General features: G+C 36.3%; 1 protein-coding gene across 1 annotated transcript in view; it reads right to left on the reverse strand.

Annotated features, from left to right (window-relative positions):
- Mettl2 (methyltransferase-like protein) overlaps nt 1-15,602 on the reverse strand; it is a 50,394-nt gene that overhangs the window by 17,413 nt on the left and 17,379 nt on the right. The window contains exons 3-4 of the mRNA XM_081741451.1: nt 9,151-9,603; nt 572-685 (exon numbers count right to left, since the gene is read on the reverse strand). Of these exons, the coding sequence (XP_081597577.1) occupies nt 572-685; nt 9,151-9,603 (567 nt within the window). The remainder of the gene's footprint in view (nt 1-571; nt 686-9,150; nt 9,604-15,602) is intronic.

Genomic DNA, 15,602 nt, shown 5'->3' on the forward strand with positions numbered 1-15,602 from the left:
AAAAAAAAAAAAAAATCGCTTGTACGTTTTAACTTATAGGTAACACACAATAAAATTTGACCCTCAGTAAACACACAATGAACGTGGCAACATTACATGTCAAGATCACTTACAGAAACATTACAAATGAATTAGCTGTTGAAAACTAGAAAATTACTCAAGTGCCATGAGACAGTAAAACAGCTAACTTGTGAGTTAGTGTATGTGGTGTAGTGATAACCAACATTTCAATAACTTATTGCTGATATATAAACTAAGTTGAATAAAATGTAAAAACAGGGCTATTTGCCGAAATCATAGTAGGAATATAACAATCCCTTTAAAATTCCCAGGACACATGATAGATAAATGTTAATTAAATCTTATAAAATAATAATAAATAAGCCTAACATATTCAAATATATTTCTAATACTAGATAAAACTAGCTCTTAATGTTTTTGAAGCATAAGCCTGGTTTTCTTCTTCACAAATATTAGATTCCTATGTTTTGCCAAGAAGAAAATGTTTTTGTTTCATCATATTTACTTGCTATTTTCTTACAGGTTATTGAAACAACAAGAAGTAAATTACCTCTCAGGATGAATAGCTGACAATACAAAAATTAGTACAGCAACATCAAGACTATTCTCTGGGAATGGAGCATTCCATGTTTCGGCAGTGATATCACACACAAATGCACAACATCTATTGGGAAGAAAGAAAACCGTAATTGGTCTTACTATCATTGCAGAAAAGATTACACAATTAATATGTGCAACAATACAAATTGAGTAGTACAATCCTTTGTAATCTTAAATTGTGATTATAGTGATGTTAGCTAATTTAAAGACCTAACAAAAAGTTTTAAAAAAATTTGACTATTCATCCACATTTTTCGACTAAATCGTACTTATTTCGTCATATATATATATACATATATACAGAGTGTTGATTAATTCGTGTGTCAATTCCATTTGTTCACTGTGCAAATGTGGTACGAGGTAAAGCCGTGGAATTTGGTGTAACTTTAGACGAAGGACATAAGTTTTGTTTCGCCATAGAAGCATGTCACTTGTACTGAAGATTGAAGAGATATAGGGTCAAAGATCAAATTTCGATTTTTTCCTTATGGGATTCCAATGTTAAATTCTGAAAGAGCCTGAAAAAGCTTAAATCGAAGTGATAACAAAGAAAAAGCTGTATGGTATGATCCTATGTCGCAAGCCGACCAAATATACGTCAATCAAGTGTCAAGGTCAGAGGTCACGGTCAGATCAAGGTCACAGGTCATCTTGAGAACCCACTTGAATACACTGAAAACAACGCAATGTCCGTACCTCATCATGTCAAATGAGTTCTCAAGGTGACCTGTGATCTTGATCCGACAGTGACCTCTGAACATGACACTTAATTGACGCATATTTGGTTGGCTTGCGACATAGAATCATACCATACAGCTTTTTCTTTGTTATCACTTCGATTTACGTTTTTTCAGGCTTTTTCAGAATTTAACATTGGAATCCCACAAGGAAAAAAATCGAAATTTGATCTTTGACCCTATATCTCTTCAATCTTCAGTACAAGTGACATGCTTCTATGACGAAAGAAAACTTATGTCCTTCGTGTAAAGTTACACCAAATTTCACGGCTTTACCTCATACCACTTTTGCACAGTGAACAAATGAAATTGACACACGAATTAATCAACACTCTGTATATATATATATATAGGTATGTTTCGTCCCTCTTAAAATATCTTAGAATTTAACCCTCTTAGAAATATTATTTTTTGATAACTGACTATTACTTTTGTTAGAGTGTATGTAGTCATTGTTTAAAAGTAAAAAGGAGATAAATTCCAAGGAAGTATAGAGTGTCCCAAAATATGAAACTATATTGTACATTAACTACTTTTACTTCTCTTAATTCTCATACAAATTCAGAGGAGCTGTTTAAGAAAATGTATGACTTCCATCACCAAGATGAAATTTATTAAGCTATTGAAAATCAATTGTACATAACCTTTATCATGAAACAAATTACAATATAATCTATTTTATAATTTCAAAACGATAATTAGCAGAATACCTGCCAATCTGTTTCGATGTGAGTTTCTTCTCTGGTAGGTTAGGTATTACTGACAATAATAGGTAAACTTACAATTCGTCGCATGAGAACTAGAGGAACGTAACTCCAAAAGTGCGGTTTTTGTGTTCTTCATGTCTGGACATAATTTTGAAAGCCCCACTTCGTGTAATTGGAACGTAACGCCATCTGTTCTCCTTGTCGATCATCTGTTGTAATGCAGATCAATTACCATCTTATTAAAAAACACATCTTTCTCAGAAAATAATATATTTGTTCTCTCGTCTGTAAACCTACGAAAATGGAGTTACGTTTCTGTGGTTTTCATGCGCCGAATAGAAGTATCTTGGCCTAGCGTACAGTAAATGCCAATCTGCCGTAAATCTCCTTTGAAAAAACCCTTCCAATACCTCTTTTGAAAATTTATATAGGCCCTTCCTTTCACGTTTACATCCTTGATTTCTAGGACAGAACTTGCTTGTTTTTTTTCTTAAGTTTATAGTTTGCTCTTCTTTTCTTAACCTAAAACTATTTTGAAATTAGGAACTGTCTTGTTATTTTTAAATAAACATTTCAGATACAGGATCACAAATGGTAAATATGTCTTACATTTTGAAAGTTGTACCTAAATATATATATATATATTACATAAACTCCACATCATTACATATAAATTAAAGTGACTATATTTGTGACTTCATAACTGTTGAACTACCCGACCGATCTCGCAACCTTCACCCTAGAACCCTAAGTATGTTCTAGCGCTTTTTCTTTTGTTCTTCTTCTTTTTAATTTTAAGCACAGTGCTTGAGGTTAGCGAATAAATGAATTGACAATCAGGGGCGTCATTTCAGACTTCGCTTGAGGGGGACAAGAGCACCACCGACACAAGATTTTCATGTTTTGTACTAGTATATTAGTAGACAATCGATTAAAGTATATGTATTCCTGAAACTCTTGGGGGAGTGGGCAATTTCCCCCTCCTGCCCCCCTAAATGACGTCCCTGTTGACAACGTTGTTGCACACACATATTTAGCTGTCAGAAAGGTTAAGATGCCAAAGGCACTGTTTAACAATTTGACAAGATTTATAAGAAACTTTCATAGTAACCAGGATTTAGATTTTATTGAAGCCCAGAGGAGATCAATCTACGTTCAATAGATAACCACTGCAAAAATTACATCACCAACCTCAATTTTCCCCCATATTCTTTTTATAATTTCATATTCAAGTTTCAAGCTAGCACGGTTTAGGTCTCGTACCTAAGTTGTTAAGGTGTGACTATCAATCATAACAACACTAATAGTCACGCGATACGCGGGATTCATAAAATGTATTAAATTACATCATTAACCGGCGTTACAAGACCACTTAAAAAGCACCGAACTCCAAACCACTTAGAACAGTGTAATTGTCCTAAATTTCCTGCATCCATTTGCCGCGAGGAAGTTCAGTTGAAGTTCCATACATTAACGTTCTCTGCAAATCTGTTTTACCTAAGAATTATCCTTTTTTAATATCATCAATTGCCCTTCTTCGTTTACTGTCTACCACACAGCCTAACACATCCTTTTTCAGAACATATTAACATAAAAGCAACACTGGAAACCAGTGGTTTTAACATAAACACGAGAGGAAGGCTGAATATTTTTTGGTTCACCTCTGTATCACTTAACTTACTGAAGGTCTACAGTAATTTTGTTAGTACAAGAGAAATGAACGGTTGCATGCAAGGTATCTTCCCTCATATTGGTAACTGAAAAGGTGAGTGGTCAAATTAATTTAGTATAAATATATATAACTGTGTGAAAATTTGTTTCATCTATATTTTCAAAACCGGGCACGATACATGTATAATTTACGGTATGTTATTTATACATTTATTCTAGTTTTACGAAATTTAAATTATATATTAAATGTAATATCTTGTATATAAATTAGAGGATTTCTAACAATAGCATTTAATATATATTTTCTCTTTTGCGTTAGCTCTAGATTCCAGCTTTATTCACTGTTCATTTTTAAGGTTTTTTTCTAGGTCTGCATAGAGGTTAGGAATGGAATTTCTATTCTTTTGTAGTTTGTCCCCTATTCGTGTTTTTCCACTTCTCAACTTGCTGTATTTTTTGAGAGTTGCTGCACAGAGGATTTTTTAATTTTATTTTATTTTTATTTTTATTTATTAATTTCTTTTTTGCAGGTCCGAGAGTAAATAAAAAAGAGGTCTTGGAAGCTTCGTTGTCTGTTGAGGGAGACCGATGAAGGAAGTTGGTCGCCTCTTTGGTTAGGGAAACAGGCAGTTTCTTGTAACCAATGACTTTAGAGAAGTTAGGTACAAGAGTGCTTCCTTAGCATATTCCTGGAACGTCTTTGGACGCATGTTCAGTTTCCCGTAAGAGCAGAGAGAGCTCTAACCATAAGTTAGAAAACATCCTTTGATAGGTGTTAGGAAATAAGAGGAAAATTTTAGCATTATAGATCCTACGTCTATTCTGAGGACAAATGGATATAGTTACTGTTTAGAAAAGCAGTTAGTGGTCTGCTTCTAGGATCGGCCAGGAACTGAGAGAACTCGGGCTGTACCCAGGCTATTTGAATCTATTCTTAGAGAAGAAAGATTTTTGAATCCAGCTGCGATTGGATTCAATTCTTACATATAGGCCGTCTGCATGATTAGATGTGGGTTTATTGGCTATTTAGAATTTTCACGCTGCAGTTTCCATGAAAGGAAATTTGAGAGAGTTACGATTTTATCCATGATCCTTTAGCCTTGAGTGCAAGATGTTTTGATAAACTAGGCCAAGAGAGTATGCTATTTTACCTAATCCTAATAACTAACTTATCCTTGATTCTAGTTAGTTTCCTGATGATGAAACCCTCTGAGTCAAACAGTGTTAAGCCAGATTGTTTCCGAGGTCAAAGGAGCGTCTTACAAGGAAGGAATGCGGAGTCAGAGAAGGGAGAACGCTGGCTTCCATATATCCACAGGGCCCCAGAAATTAAAGCGAAGATTGTTAAGAGGAAGTACAGGACAAATAAGCGGAACCTGTCTCCTTGCCTTCTCCATCAAAAATGGGTGAAGGTAAGCAATTTATTACCTAGACGAGAACTAACTTAAGTTCTCGATTAGTACTAGTCCGAAATCCCATAACCTAATACGGAGGAATTTAAGTTGTAAATAAAATATTAATTCTCAGCCTAAAAGACCTCACTTGTCTTTACTGTAAAGATATTTGAACTTAAAAATCCCTAGACATTTCAACGAAATCTGAAGGATTATTAGTTGAAGACCACAGGGGAAAAAAGGAGGTAGGTCAAGAAACGGTCGAAAATAAGTTAACAGCAGAATTGTTTAAATTGAAAGGTACAGTTTACATGTACTAAATCCCACAGTCTATTAAAGACGAAGGTTAGTCACTAAGAAATTTAATGTTAAAAGATTTCGCCTACAGGGAAAGAAGGAGGTACGTCAGTGGAAACCAGGACAATTGTGTAAAGTTATAAAAAGCTGACTTGCATTCCTTTTTTCCCTGTAGTCTTCAGTTACCAAATCTGTGGGGAACAGTATCAGCATTTCAGACAACTTTAATTGGAAGAATATCACAGATTCATTGATATACATAAGATAATAATAATATTGGTAGAGAACAGAAAGAAAAGAATATTTCTTTTCTTTTCTATTATTATTATTATTATTATTATTATTTCATTGTTCAACGAACAGAGATAATGAGTGGAAGACTAGATACAAATGAATATTCTCCCCATCGTTATGTCTACTCATATTTCGACTGCTCACATGTAAAAACTCTGTTCCTGCGCGGAATAACTTTGAAGCATATAAAACTTCAATAACATTATAATACACGATTTATATCTCAGTATGATTTTTAATTACAGTAAGCTTAATAAAAGAGAACCCAGCTTTGAAATTGCTATGGGATAAAAGTTACATATGTAGCAAAATGAGTTGTTCAATATTAGTACATTTAAAACATGAACATTCGATGGACGATGGGTGTATTTTGCGTATTTATGTATACATTTAACTTGTGTCTAAAGTAGTTTAGAAAAGAAGATACAGCACAGTATAGGTTTAATCGTAACATTTGGCCTTCTAAAAATTAAATTTAATTTTATGTTTAACTTCCTACGCTTACATCCTTTAGGTCAAAGGAAACGAATGACTGATGAAAGTATACGTATTATTACGAAGCAACTGGTGGAATAACAATATGGGGGAACCACGAGAAAACCCACAGACACAATGTTGTCTGAAATAAACTCACATGCATTGTTATCAAATCGAAGATCCCTCGCTCGAAAAGTAAGCGCTCTACCGCCATCCCTTAAATTTGACATGTTGTCTGGAAACTATAAGTGTCTACGGAAAAACGTAGGAGGTATATATGTGAATTTAATATGAGATTTTTAATGCCTTTTCTGTTTCCATCTATTAATAAATCATGTTGGGAATAGTAAGTTTTGTTATTTCCGACACATATTTTGCTTATTTCAGGATATTCTAGATTCATGTAAAAATTTGAAATAGACAAAACATATCGCAGCAGTAACAAACTTGCTATCACGATCATAATTCGTTTCAACGGACATAAAAAAAAGACAACATTATAATGATAAGGAGAATCCTCCATGAGGTACTATAAGATGTGGTTTTCCCGCCAACAGTGCGCCACATTACAACCCGGAGCAGTAGGTCTGAAGGCCGTACACATGTGTTTGTGCTGGTGTGTTGACCCTCCTACATTGCACACATAATATGGCCTCTTGAACAGAGAATTAAAATTGTGTTATTCTTTGGTGCTACGAATTGTTCGTACAGTGCAACAGCACGGTTAATGAACAAAACGTGCGCAACTCGATTAGTGTTTCTTCTGTACGCCATTTATTACTCAAATTCTTTACGACAGGCAGTGTGACCAATGCCCCAAAACCTCGAAACACATACAAGTGTTGGCGGAGCGAACTGTGCATCCGCAACAGTCCATAACAACGGTGGCTCAAACGTGCGATGTGTCACGCACAACGATTCACAGAATCTTGAAAAAACATACATCCCATCCATACAAACTACGTATGGTTTAGGAGTTAAGTGAATATGATCCCGATATGCGAATCGAGTTTTGTGTGCACATGTGTGAGGCATTGGCGCGTAGGACCAATGTGCTGACAAACGTGTGTTTCAGCGATGAGTGTACGTTTTACTTGAAATGGCAAGGTCAACAGGCGTAACTGCCGATACTGGTGTGACACAAATCCTCATGTATTTCATGAAGGCAACACGCAAAACCCATAGTCGCTGAACGTCTAAGCGGATATCTTTGGTAATCACATAATCGGGCCTCTCTTCACCGATGGAATATTAACAGGGAAGAAGTACCTGGCGATGCTGCAAGACTTGATTTTACCATTGATTGTGGAGGCAGTGGAAGAGAATCCGCAAGAATTTAGAGATCCCGCCTGTTTTTCAGCATGACGGCTGTCCTGCCAATTTTCACTGCCTTATGCGTGACTATTTAGATAGTGTGTTTCCGCGATGGGTATTGGTCGTCGTGGCACCATTGAATGGTCAGCACGTTCGCTCCACCCTACTTTTTTTCTCTCTGGGGCTATTTGAAGACTGATGTGCTGTTCCGCACACAGTCCAACAGCATTGCGGAGTTGCATCAACGCATAGTTGATGCCTGTCATTCCATATCAATAATGACTATTAGCCATGTTCAGGAGGAGTTCACCCAAACGTTTACATTACTGCCAGGAGGTGGGCGGTGCACACTTCGAACATCTTCTGCACTAATGTGGTATGTTCCAAACGGAACCATGTTTCTCTCTGTTTACAGCATGCAATGTTTCTTCGACCGTACATTACGGATGGCCGCAATGTTGGCTAGGGTCACACTAGAGACATGCAGTTTCCAGAACTGTTCTCTACACGCAATTATCTTTTAAACGAGGTACCACATGATAGGGGTTGCTATTTAAAATTTTGGAAAAATGAAAATGAAATCTGAGTTTTACGTCCCACGAGTATGCCGGCTAGGCTAAAGAAGACAATGATGATTATGAGAAATGAATGAAATGGTGGAATGAAGAAAGTGGGAGGAAACGGGAGAACCCCGAGGAAACACCGCACACGGTGTTTATCCACTACAAAGTTCACTTGGCGGATGCGTGGTTTGAACCCGGGACCCCACGCACCAGAGGTGAAGGCTCTACCACTGAGCTACGGTCGCCCCTTAAAATTTTGAAGTTACCCCACGTAACCCCTTTGGGCCCCCCTCATGAGGGGTTCTTCTTATTAGCATAATGTTGTCCTTTATGTGCCTGGAAGGTTAGAAAAGGTTCATGTTTCTATCTACCTTGGTTTTTCCAGGAGACGGGCCTTAGTATTTTTCGTGGAACGTACTGTATATATATATATATATCCCAGTGCTTGTATTTACCAACTGCAACCACTTGCATCTTACTGCGGAGTACTATAGCTGCAGACGCCGAACATGACAGCGACATCACTGGTCACATAACAACGTGAGAACAGCAACGCTACCGCGCCTATATAACCGATATATTCCATAAACGGTCATCAGTTTCGACTGGTCAAATCCGCTTCCTTCGCTTGTAATGAAACCAAGGAAGTACCTCACCCAAAACCAAAACCTTAGTTTTCAGTCGAGCTAAGGGTTCCTGTTCCTCCTGGCTTACAGTGGAGCCTTGTGGGAAACTTTCTCTCTCTTTCTGCTTGCAGTGGAGCTTTGTCGGGATCTCTAACCCCTCTCTGCTTGCAATGGAAGAGCATCCTATACCTCCTCACGCAGTTCGCTACTGAGGAATCTTTCCCGAGACTGTCAGGTCGAAGTGGTACCCATTCCTACCCTTCCTACCTTATACTAGAGAATTTACATTATTGCAGTATTTCTGTAAAATACTGTTTACAATGGATTTTGTAATTAAAGCCGGTAGTGGGAAACGACCCCGGACTGTAATTTGCTCTACCTGCTCCTGCACAAACGGAACTTTATAATATATACTCATACACTCATATACTCTTGGTTAATTCACAAACCTTTTAGGATCATACTCGGGGTTGTCTTTCACAAGCTGAATAGCTGCTGTAGAGAAATCACAACAATAGACAAATAAGTCTGGATCATTTCGTGTCTGTAGTATGGGGAACACTGTGTTTCCTACCCCACATCCTACTTCCAAAATCTTCGTTTTAGATGATTCTCCAGGATACTGTTCGTTGGCTGTGGGACTACTTTTACAATTATCCACACTCTGACGTAAATCGTTGCCTGTATTATCTTTTAATACTAGTTTGCTGAACTCTTCTGACACTTTAAATTGTGAATACTGGTCTCCGCTTCCACTACTAGCACATTTATCTGTCCTGTTTTCTGTTTCACACTCACTCGTGCTGGATTCTTCACATTTTCTGATATGTGCCGCTATCTCCTGGCTGTTCATGGCTAACTCAGGGAATTCAGTGAATAACCAATGCCTGTCCTTGAAAAACCTGAAAATTAAGGGAAATGATCTAAGAAAAACTCAATTACTTACATCCAAACATATTCTCGATTAAATTTTCCTTACGTACATTTAGACTACTTTATTTACGCACAACACCAGTGTGTACGGATAAATGTGAACAAATTCATCGTTGGACTGGTAAAAGCATGAAAACAAATTTCAAGTCTATTACGCTGTAATACACTACAATTTGAGATTTTACTTAAGTTATGTGTGTCTGCTTTTTGACTTTCTAAAATATGTGAATAAATAAATAAAAACTTATGAAATAAAATTAAATTAAACTTTCTAGTTTGTTACATGGTTATGCCCTTTATGCTAACGGAGAAGGATGACTAACCCCTTCTACTACGATTTATTTTCTGAATTCTAATAATTGAAGTTATAAAAGTGTATTATCGATAGTTTATCATTATATAACTTTCAAAACATCAATATAGTAACCCTACGTGATTCTACAATAGCTCGTCATTGTGCGATTTGTCACCTGGAGGCCATGACGAGCTAGACTCGTCATTTCAGTGCAAGGGGTTAATAAAAAATGAATAATTTTCAAATTTTTTTCTGCTCTCTCACCAGAAATTGAATACGGGACCTCGTGCACTACACCAAAGGCGCCGCGCTACCCACTAGACCAGCGGGAAAGGTTCGATTTTTCTTGTGTTTTGTTTGCTAGGTCAAACTCTACACTGAATACCAAATTTTGATAAAACTCTGTATATTTGCCTCTGAAACGTATATGAAAGGTGAAATCGCTGTGAAAATAATAATAATAATAAATATGTGAATTGTGTGTAGCTTAATGTTGATGTATAAAGGACATTTTTTAATTAATTAATTATAATTATTATGATTCTGTCCCATTGCTTGTCTACGCACTATTGTGTGACTGTCTTAACCTGATAAAAACCGCCACCGAACAAATGTTTGAAAGTGTTCTGGGAAACTCTTACAGACGCAATTAACATGATGTGTTCATTCAGATTTGTTACAAAGTGCCTAGTTATTTACTTACCTACCCTACATTTATTTTTATTGATTACAATATTTCTGTTAGTTTCACAAGTTCAGGTTTACACGATCTGCATGTACTGTTTCTTATCTGCATTAACTTCCAGACTGATTTCCTGGAATACCATTAGAAAAATGTTTACATCATGAATTGACTCCACATTGTCCTCTACGAGATTTACGGTGTACATTGTCTGCTTACACGAGAAATCGCTGTTAAGCCATCTAACGCCTCATTTTAATTTTTCAAATCGTGTACTCTAAGGAGAAATTTAAAAAATAATCGGAAATAAGATGTCCCTTTGTTTCAAACCGTTACAAATTCCGACAAACCACACAAATTTCTTTCTATTCGTATTTTATTACTCGTTGAATCATTAAGACACGCTTGTTGGAACTTGAGTCGCAGATATACATATGTGGGTCAATCCAGCTTGCCCATTTTTAATGTTGTTAATTTTTTAAAATAGTATTACCAGCACAAAACTGGTTTTAAAAAAATGTAGTCCCTGCCTGTTTGTGAGTGACGGCCATTTTTGACGAACAGCGCATGTCAATTAGTAATGTTCGATCCCAGCCCCCGCCAAGTGAACTTTGTGGTGGACAAACACCGTGTGCGTGGGTTTTCTCGGGGTTCTCCCGTTTCCTCCCACTTTCTTCATTCCACCATTTCATTCATTTCTCATTATCACCCGTCTCCTTTAGCCTAACCGGCATAAGCGTGGGACGTTAAACTTAAAGATTTCATTTCATTTTTTCAATTAGTAACTTTGTAGAGGTTAGTGTAACTTTGTATACCTTAGGACTGGATTATTAAAAACCATTGCAACAAACATCATTTTCTTCAGTTCTTTACTTCTGTCTCTTAGCACGAAAAGATTTAATTGATCTAATAGATGAAAATTACTTTCTACGTTCAATATCGAAATCACTTTTTCAAGCTGAAGTTTATATGAAGAAGTAAATATCAAAGTTTAGTTTTTCAACTTATAATTATATATATTTTTTTAAAATCATTTTTTTAATAAAGACTTATTAATTTCAGATTTTTGAGGAAAAACGACAATGGAAACAAGAAACGTATAAACAGAAAAAAATAAGATGGGCAATCAAATGTTTGATCTTTTACAGTTGTTAGTTTTTAATCAATAACAAAAGATAAATTAAATCAATTTTCTTTGCGATGTACAGAAAAGAAGTATACAGACAGATAGATAGATATCATTTCTATAACCTGCAAATAAATTGCATCTTTGAAAGAAAATTGCCTTTTTTAAATTTATTTATTTACTCTTATTGTTCAATCTTACCGGTTTGCTATCTTAAGGTAGATATATTATTGTCATCAATGGAAGGATACTGAAAAATACAAATGTAAACAATAAACACACGAACACACCGACGAGTTATGGCGGACGCCCAAATAACTGAACCACCATGTAAATTAACAATAAGAGTGCATAACTCATACATACATACATGTAACGCACTGCAGCACAAGGGCAATGCACCATATCATTAGCGGTAATGTAAACAATGTTACATAATCGGAGAAAACAGTGAACAACATAATATAGGCAAGGGCACAAGAGATGCTATTGGATTATTAAGGGTGATCGGTGAAAGATTTATAGAAAAAGGGAAAGAGGTGTATATTGTATTTATTGATCTAGAAAAGGCTTTCGACCGCGTGAATTGGGAATTGTTGTTGGGAGTTCTAACAAAGATAGGGTTGGAATGGAAAGATAGAAGACTCATAAGAAACTTATACATGAACCAACAAGTAAGTGTTAGAATAGGGGAAGAACTGACGGAAGAGAGTGCAATTGGAAGGGGAGTTCGACAAGGATGCTGCCTCTCGCCAACACTATTTAATGTCTATCTAGAAGAGATAGTGAAAAAGAGCCTACATGATGATGATGGCATTTCGGTAGGAGGTAGAATGATTAGATGCATAAGATTTGCAGACGATATGGCCCTTGTTGCAGAATCTGAAAAGAAAATCAATAAAATGTTAGAAAAAATGAGAAGGGGCTTTGAAGAATATGGGATGAAAATAAATGTTAGAAAGACAAAAGCCATGGTGATTGGAACAAAGGGGTCTGTGTCAAATATAAAAGTAGGAGGGGAGAAAATAGAACAAGTGAATAGTTTTCGATACCTGGGTAGTGTTCTTAGTAATGACATGAAATGCGAACGTGAAATAAAAGCAAGGATAGGAATGGCGAAAGAAGCCTTTAAAAGAAAGAAAAGTCTGTTTTGTGGGACCTTGAACAAAGAGTTGAGAAAAAGACTCATAAAATGCTTCGTATGGAGTGTTGTGCTGTATGGGGCGGAAACGTGGACATTGCGTAAGGGTGACGAAAATCGACTGGAAGCCTTCGAAATGTGGGTGTGGAGAAGAATGGAAAGAGTTAGTTGGGTCGAGCGGAAAACGAATGAGAGAGTGTTAGAAATGGTGGGTGAGAAAAGAACACTTTTAGATATTATTAGGAAGAGGAAGAGAAACTGGTTGGGACATTGCCTAAGAAAAGATTGCATCATGAGGGACGTCCTAGAGGGTATGGTGTCGGGAAAGAGAGGGAGGGAGCGAAGGAGACTACAATTAATGGACGATATTAAAACAGAAAGATCATACGCGAAGACGAAAAGGTTAGCGGAGGACCGTGGAGCATGGAAGCTTCACAGCTGCGGCAAGTGACCTGCCAATAAAGGCAGAATACCTATGATGATGATATGATAATGATGATATATATATATAGGGTGTTTCAAAACAACACCGACAACGTTTGGAAGGTGATTCCTGACAACAAGATAAGACAAAATGTATAGACCAATCTGGGTGCATAAATGCTTCCTTTCGGAGTTATAGGCTACCGAAAACACGAAAAAAATAAATAAATAAATAATAATAATAACTTTAAAGGTCCACAGCCCCAAAATTATGGGACCTACCGGAGTCAGGTCAAATTTTCACTTAGGAACAAATGTGTGTTCTATCCAAATATACATGTTTCAGAATCCTAAGGTATTAACGCAACAATTTTTAAAGAGAGAGTTTGGGTACAGGCATATAATTTGAAGTACTCGCCAACTACCTCTATAAAAGTTGTTGCGGAAGTAGCGCAGGATTCTGAAACATGGATATTTGGATAGGACACATACTAGTTCCCAAGTGAAGTCTTGACCCGACTACGGTAGGTCCCATAGCTTGGGAGCTATGGACCTTTTAAGTTCATTTTTTCGTGTTTTCGGCAGCCTATAACTCCGAAAGGAAGCATTTGTGCACCCAGCTGGGTCTATACTTTTTGTCTTATCTTGGTGTCAGGAATCACCTTTCAAACGTTGTCGGTGTTGTTTCGAAACACCCTATGGCCGTGTCCAAAAGATACAAGTGTGCATTCGGAGTACGCTTATTTTCGGAACTGACGTCACCTAGTGTGCTTCAAAAGGTCCAAGTTCACAAGTCTGCGAGTGCATAGTACGTAGTGTGCGAGGATGTACACTACGTTCGCACACTTGCGTACTTAAGCTCGGAGCTCTGGAACAACAATAATGTCAAAGTGATTTAAAAAAAAAAAAAAAAAAAAAAACACTATCGGTAATGGAGCTATTTGCACGTAAATGACAAATTTTAATGGTGTATGAATTAAAATGTTAATCTCTAGCATAGAATAATGAATACCCAGATTATTCATTTCTCTATAGCTACAGCTGCAGCTGCAAATGTTAATTCGTAAGAAGATAGGCCTAATTTTGTAGTTTTGATTCTAAACAAATTCCTTTCAAAGCTACCATATTTCCTTGCACTTGAGAGACTGTAATATACCAATTACCATACATTTTGCATTTTTGACAGCTGCCCAAAAGTGAAATACAGACAAAAAATTTCTTTCTCCACATTTATCAAAGATTTCACAAATTCCTCTTGGTAAGTCTTTACTTTGGCCATTTCATTTTTTTTTTAACTTTTATTTTTATTTATTTATTATTTTTTTGGATTCTTCGATTCAGCGATTTGATCTTTCGGTTCCGGTTTTGAGAACTTGCCAGTTAGCTCATATATATATATAAGTTAGTAACTAGGTTGGTTTCTTTCTGTACCAAAGTTTAATATTTAATTCACCCATTATTGCCGAGCGAGTGAAGGCAGGCTACAGGCTCGCAGGGCACGTTCTTTTCAGTCTTAGTTACGAATCGGTTCATTGAACATTCATTGCACGAAATGGCCAAAGTAAAGACTTGCGTTCCTTTTAATTCATATAATCCCATTACGGTACCCATTATGAATTGATTATGAACAAATAATTCCTTCCGTATAGTTGAACAATGAGAGCCACTACATTGCATACTGTATTTTTTCATAAAACCGTCTCTTAATTTTCATAAAATTCTTATTAGGTTAATAGTAGCTTTTATGGTTATATTTGGACGAGGGGATTTGTTTCGTTACTGAGTAACCATTTTCGTAGTGGGAAGTATGTAGGAGAGACAGCGGGTATATTTCAAGAAAGATGTAGGGCGCCGAAAGCATAGTGCAGTGCACGCAAATGTTGAAGGGTATACAATGTAAAGAACTAAATTTAAGCGGGCTTATAAGATAGTAATCTTATATATATTTTAACATGTTACTTTAATTAGGGTTATCCATCTTGAGTACACGTGATCCTTATAAATTGGTATTTCTGACATAATAGTTTTTTAACATGTTACTTTAATTAGGGTTATCCATCTTGAGTACACGTGATCCTTATAAATTGGTATTTCTGACATAATAGCTTTTTCCTGTAAATTTTGGTCCTCATGTTGCTCAACTCCACCACTTCTTTCCTTACCATCCTTGTAAGTATTAACTTTTAGTGTAGATTAAGAATATGGAGGCATTATCTTGAAGATTTACGGGTAAAATCTATAGATTCACAAAGAAAAAGTAACATATAAAGAACTTCAACATTAGCACAATATGGTAGAAAT

This window comes from Thermobia domestica, chromosome 15, assembly GCF_964235325.1.
Source record: "Thermobia domestica chromosome 15, izTheDome1.hap1.1, whole genome shotgun sequence".
Taxonomy (NCBI): Eukaryota; Metazoa; Arthropoda; class Insecta; order Zygentoma; family Lepismatidae; genus Thermobia; species Thermobia domestica.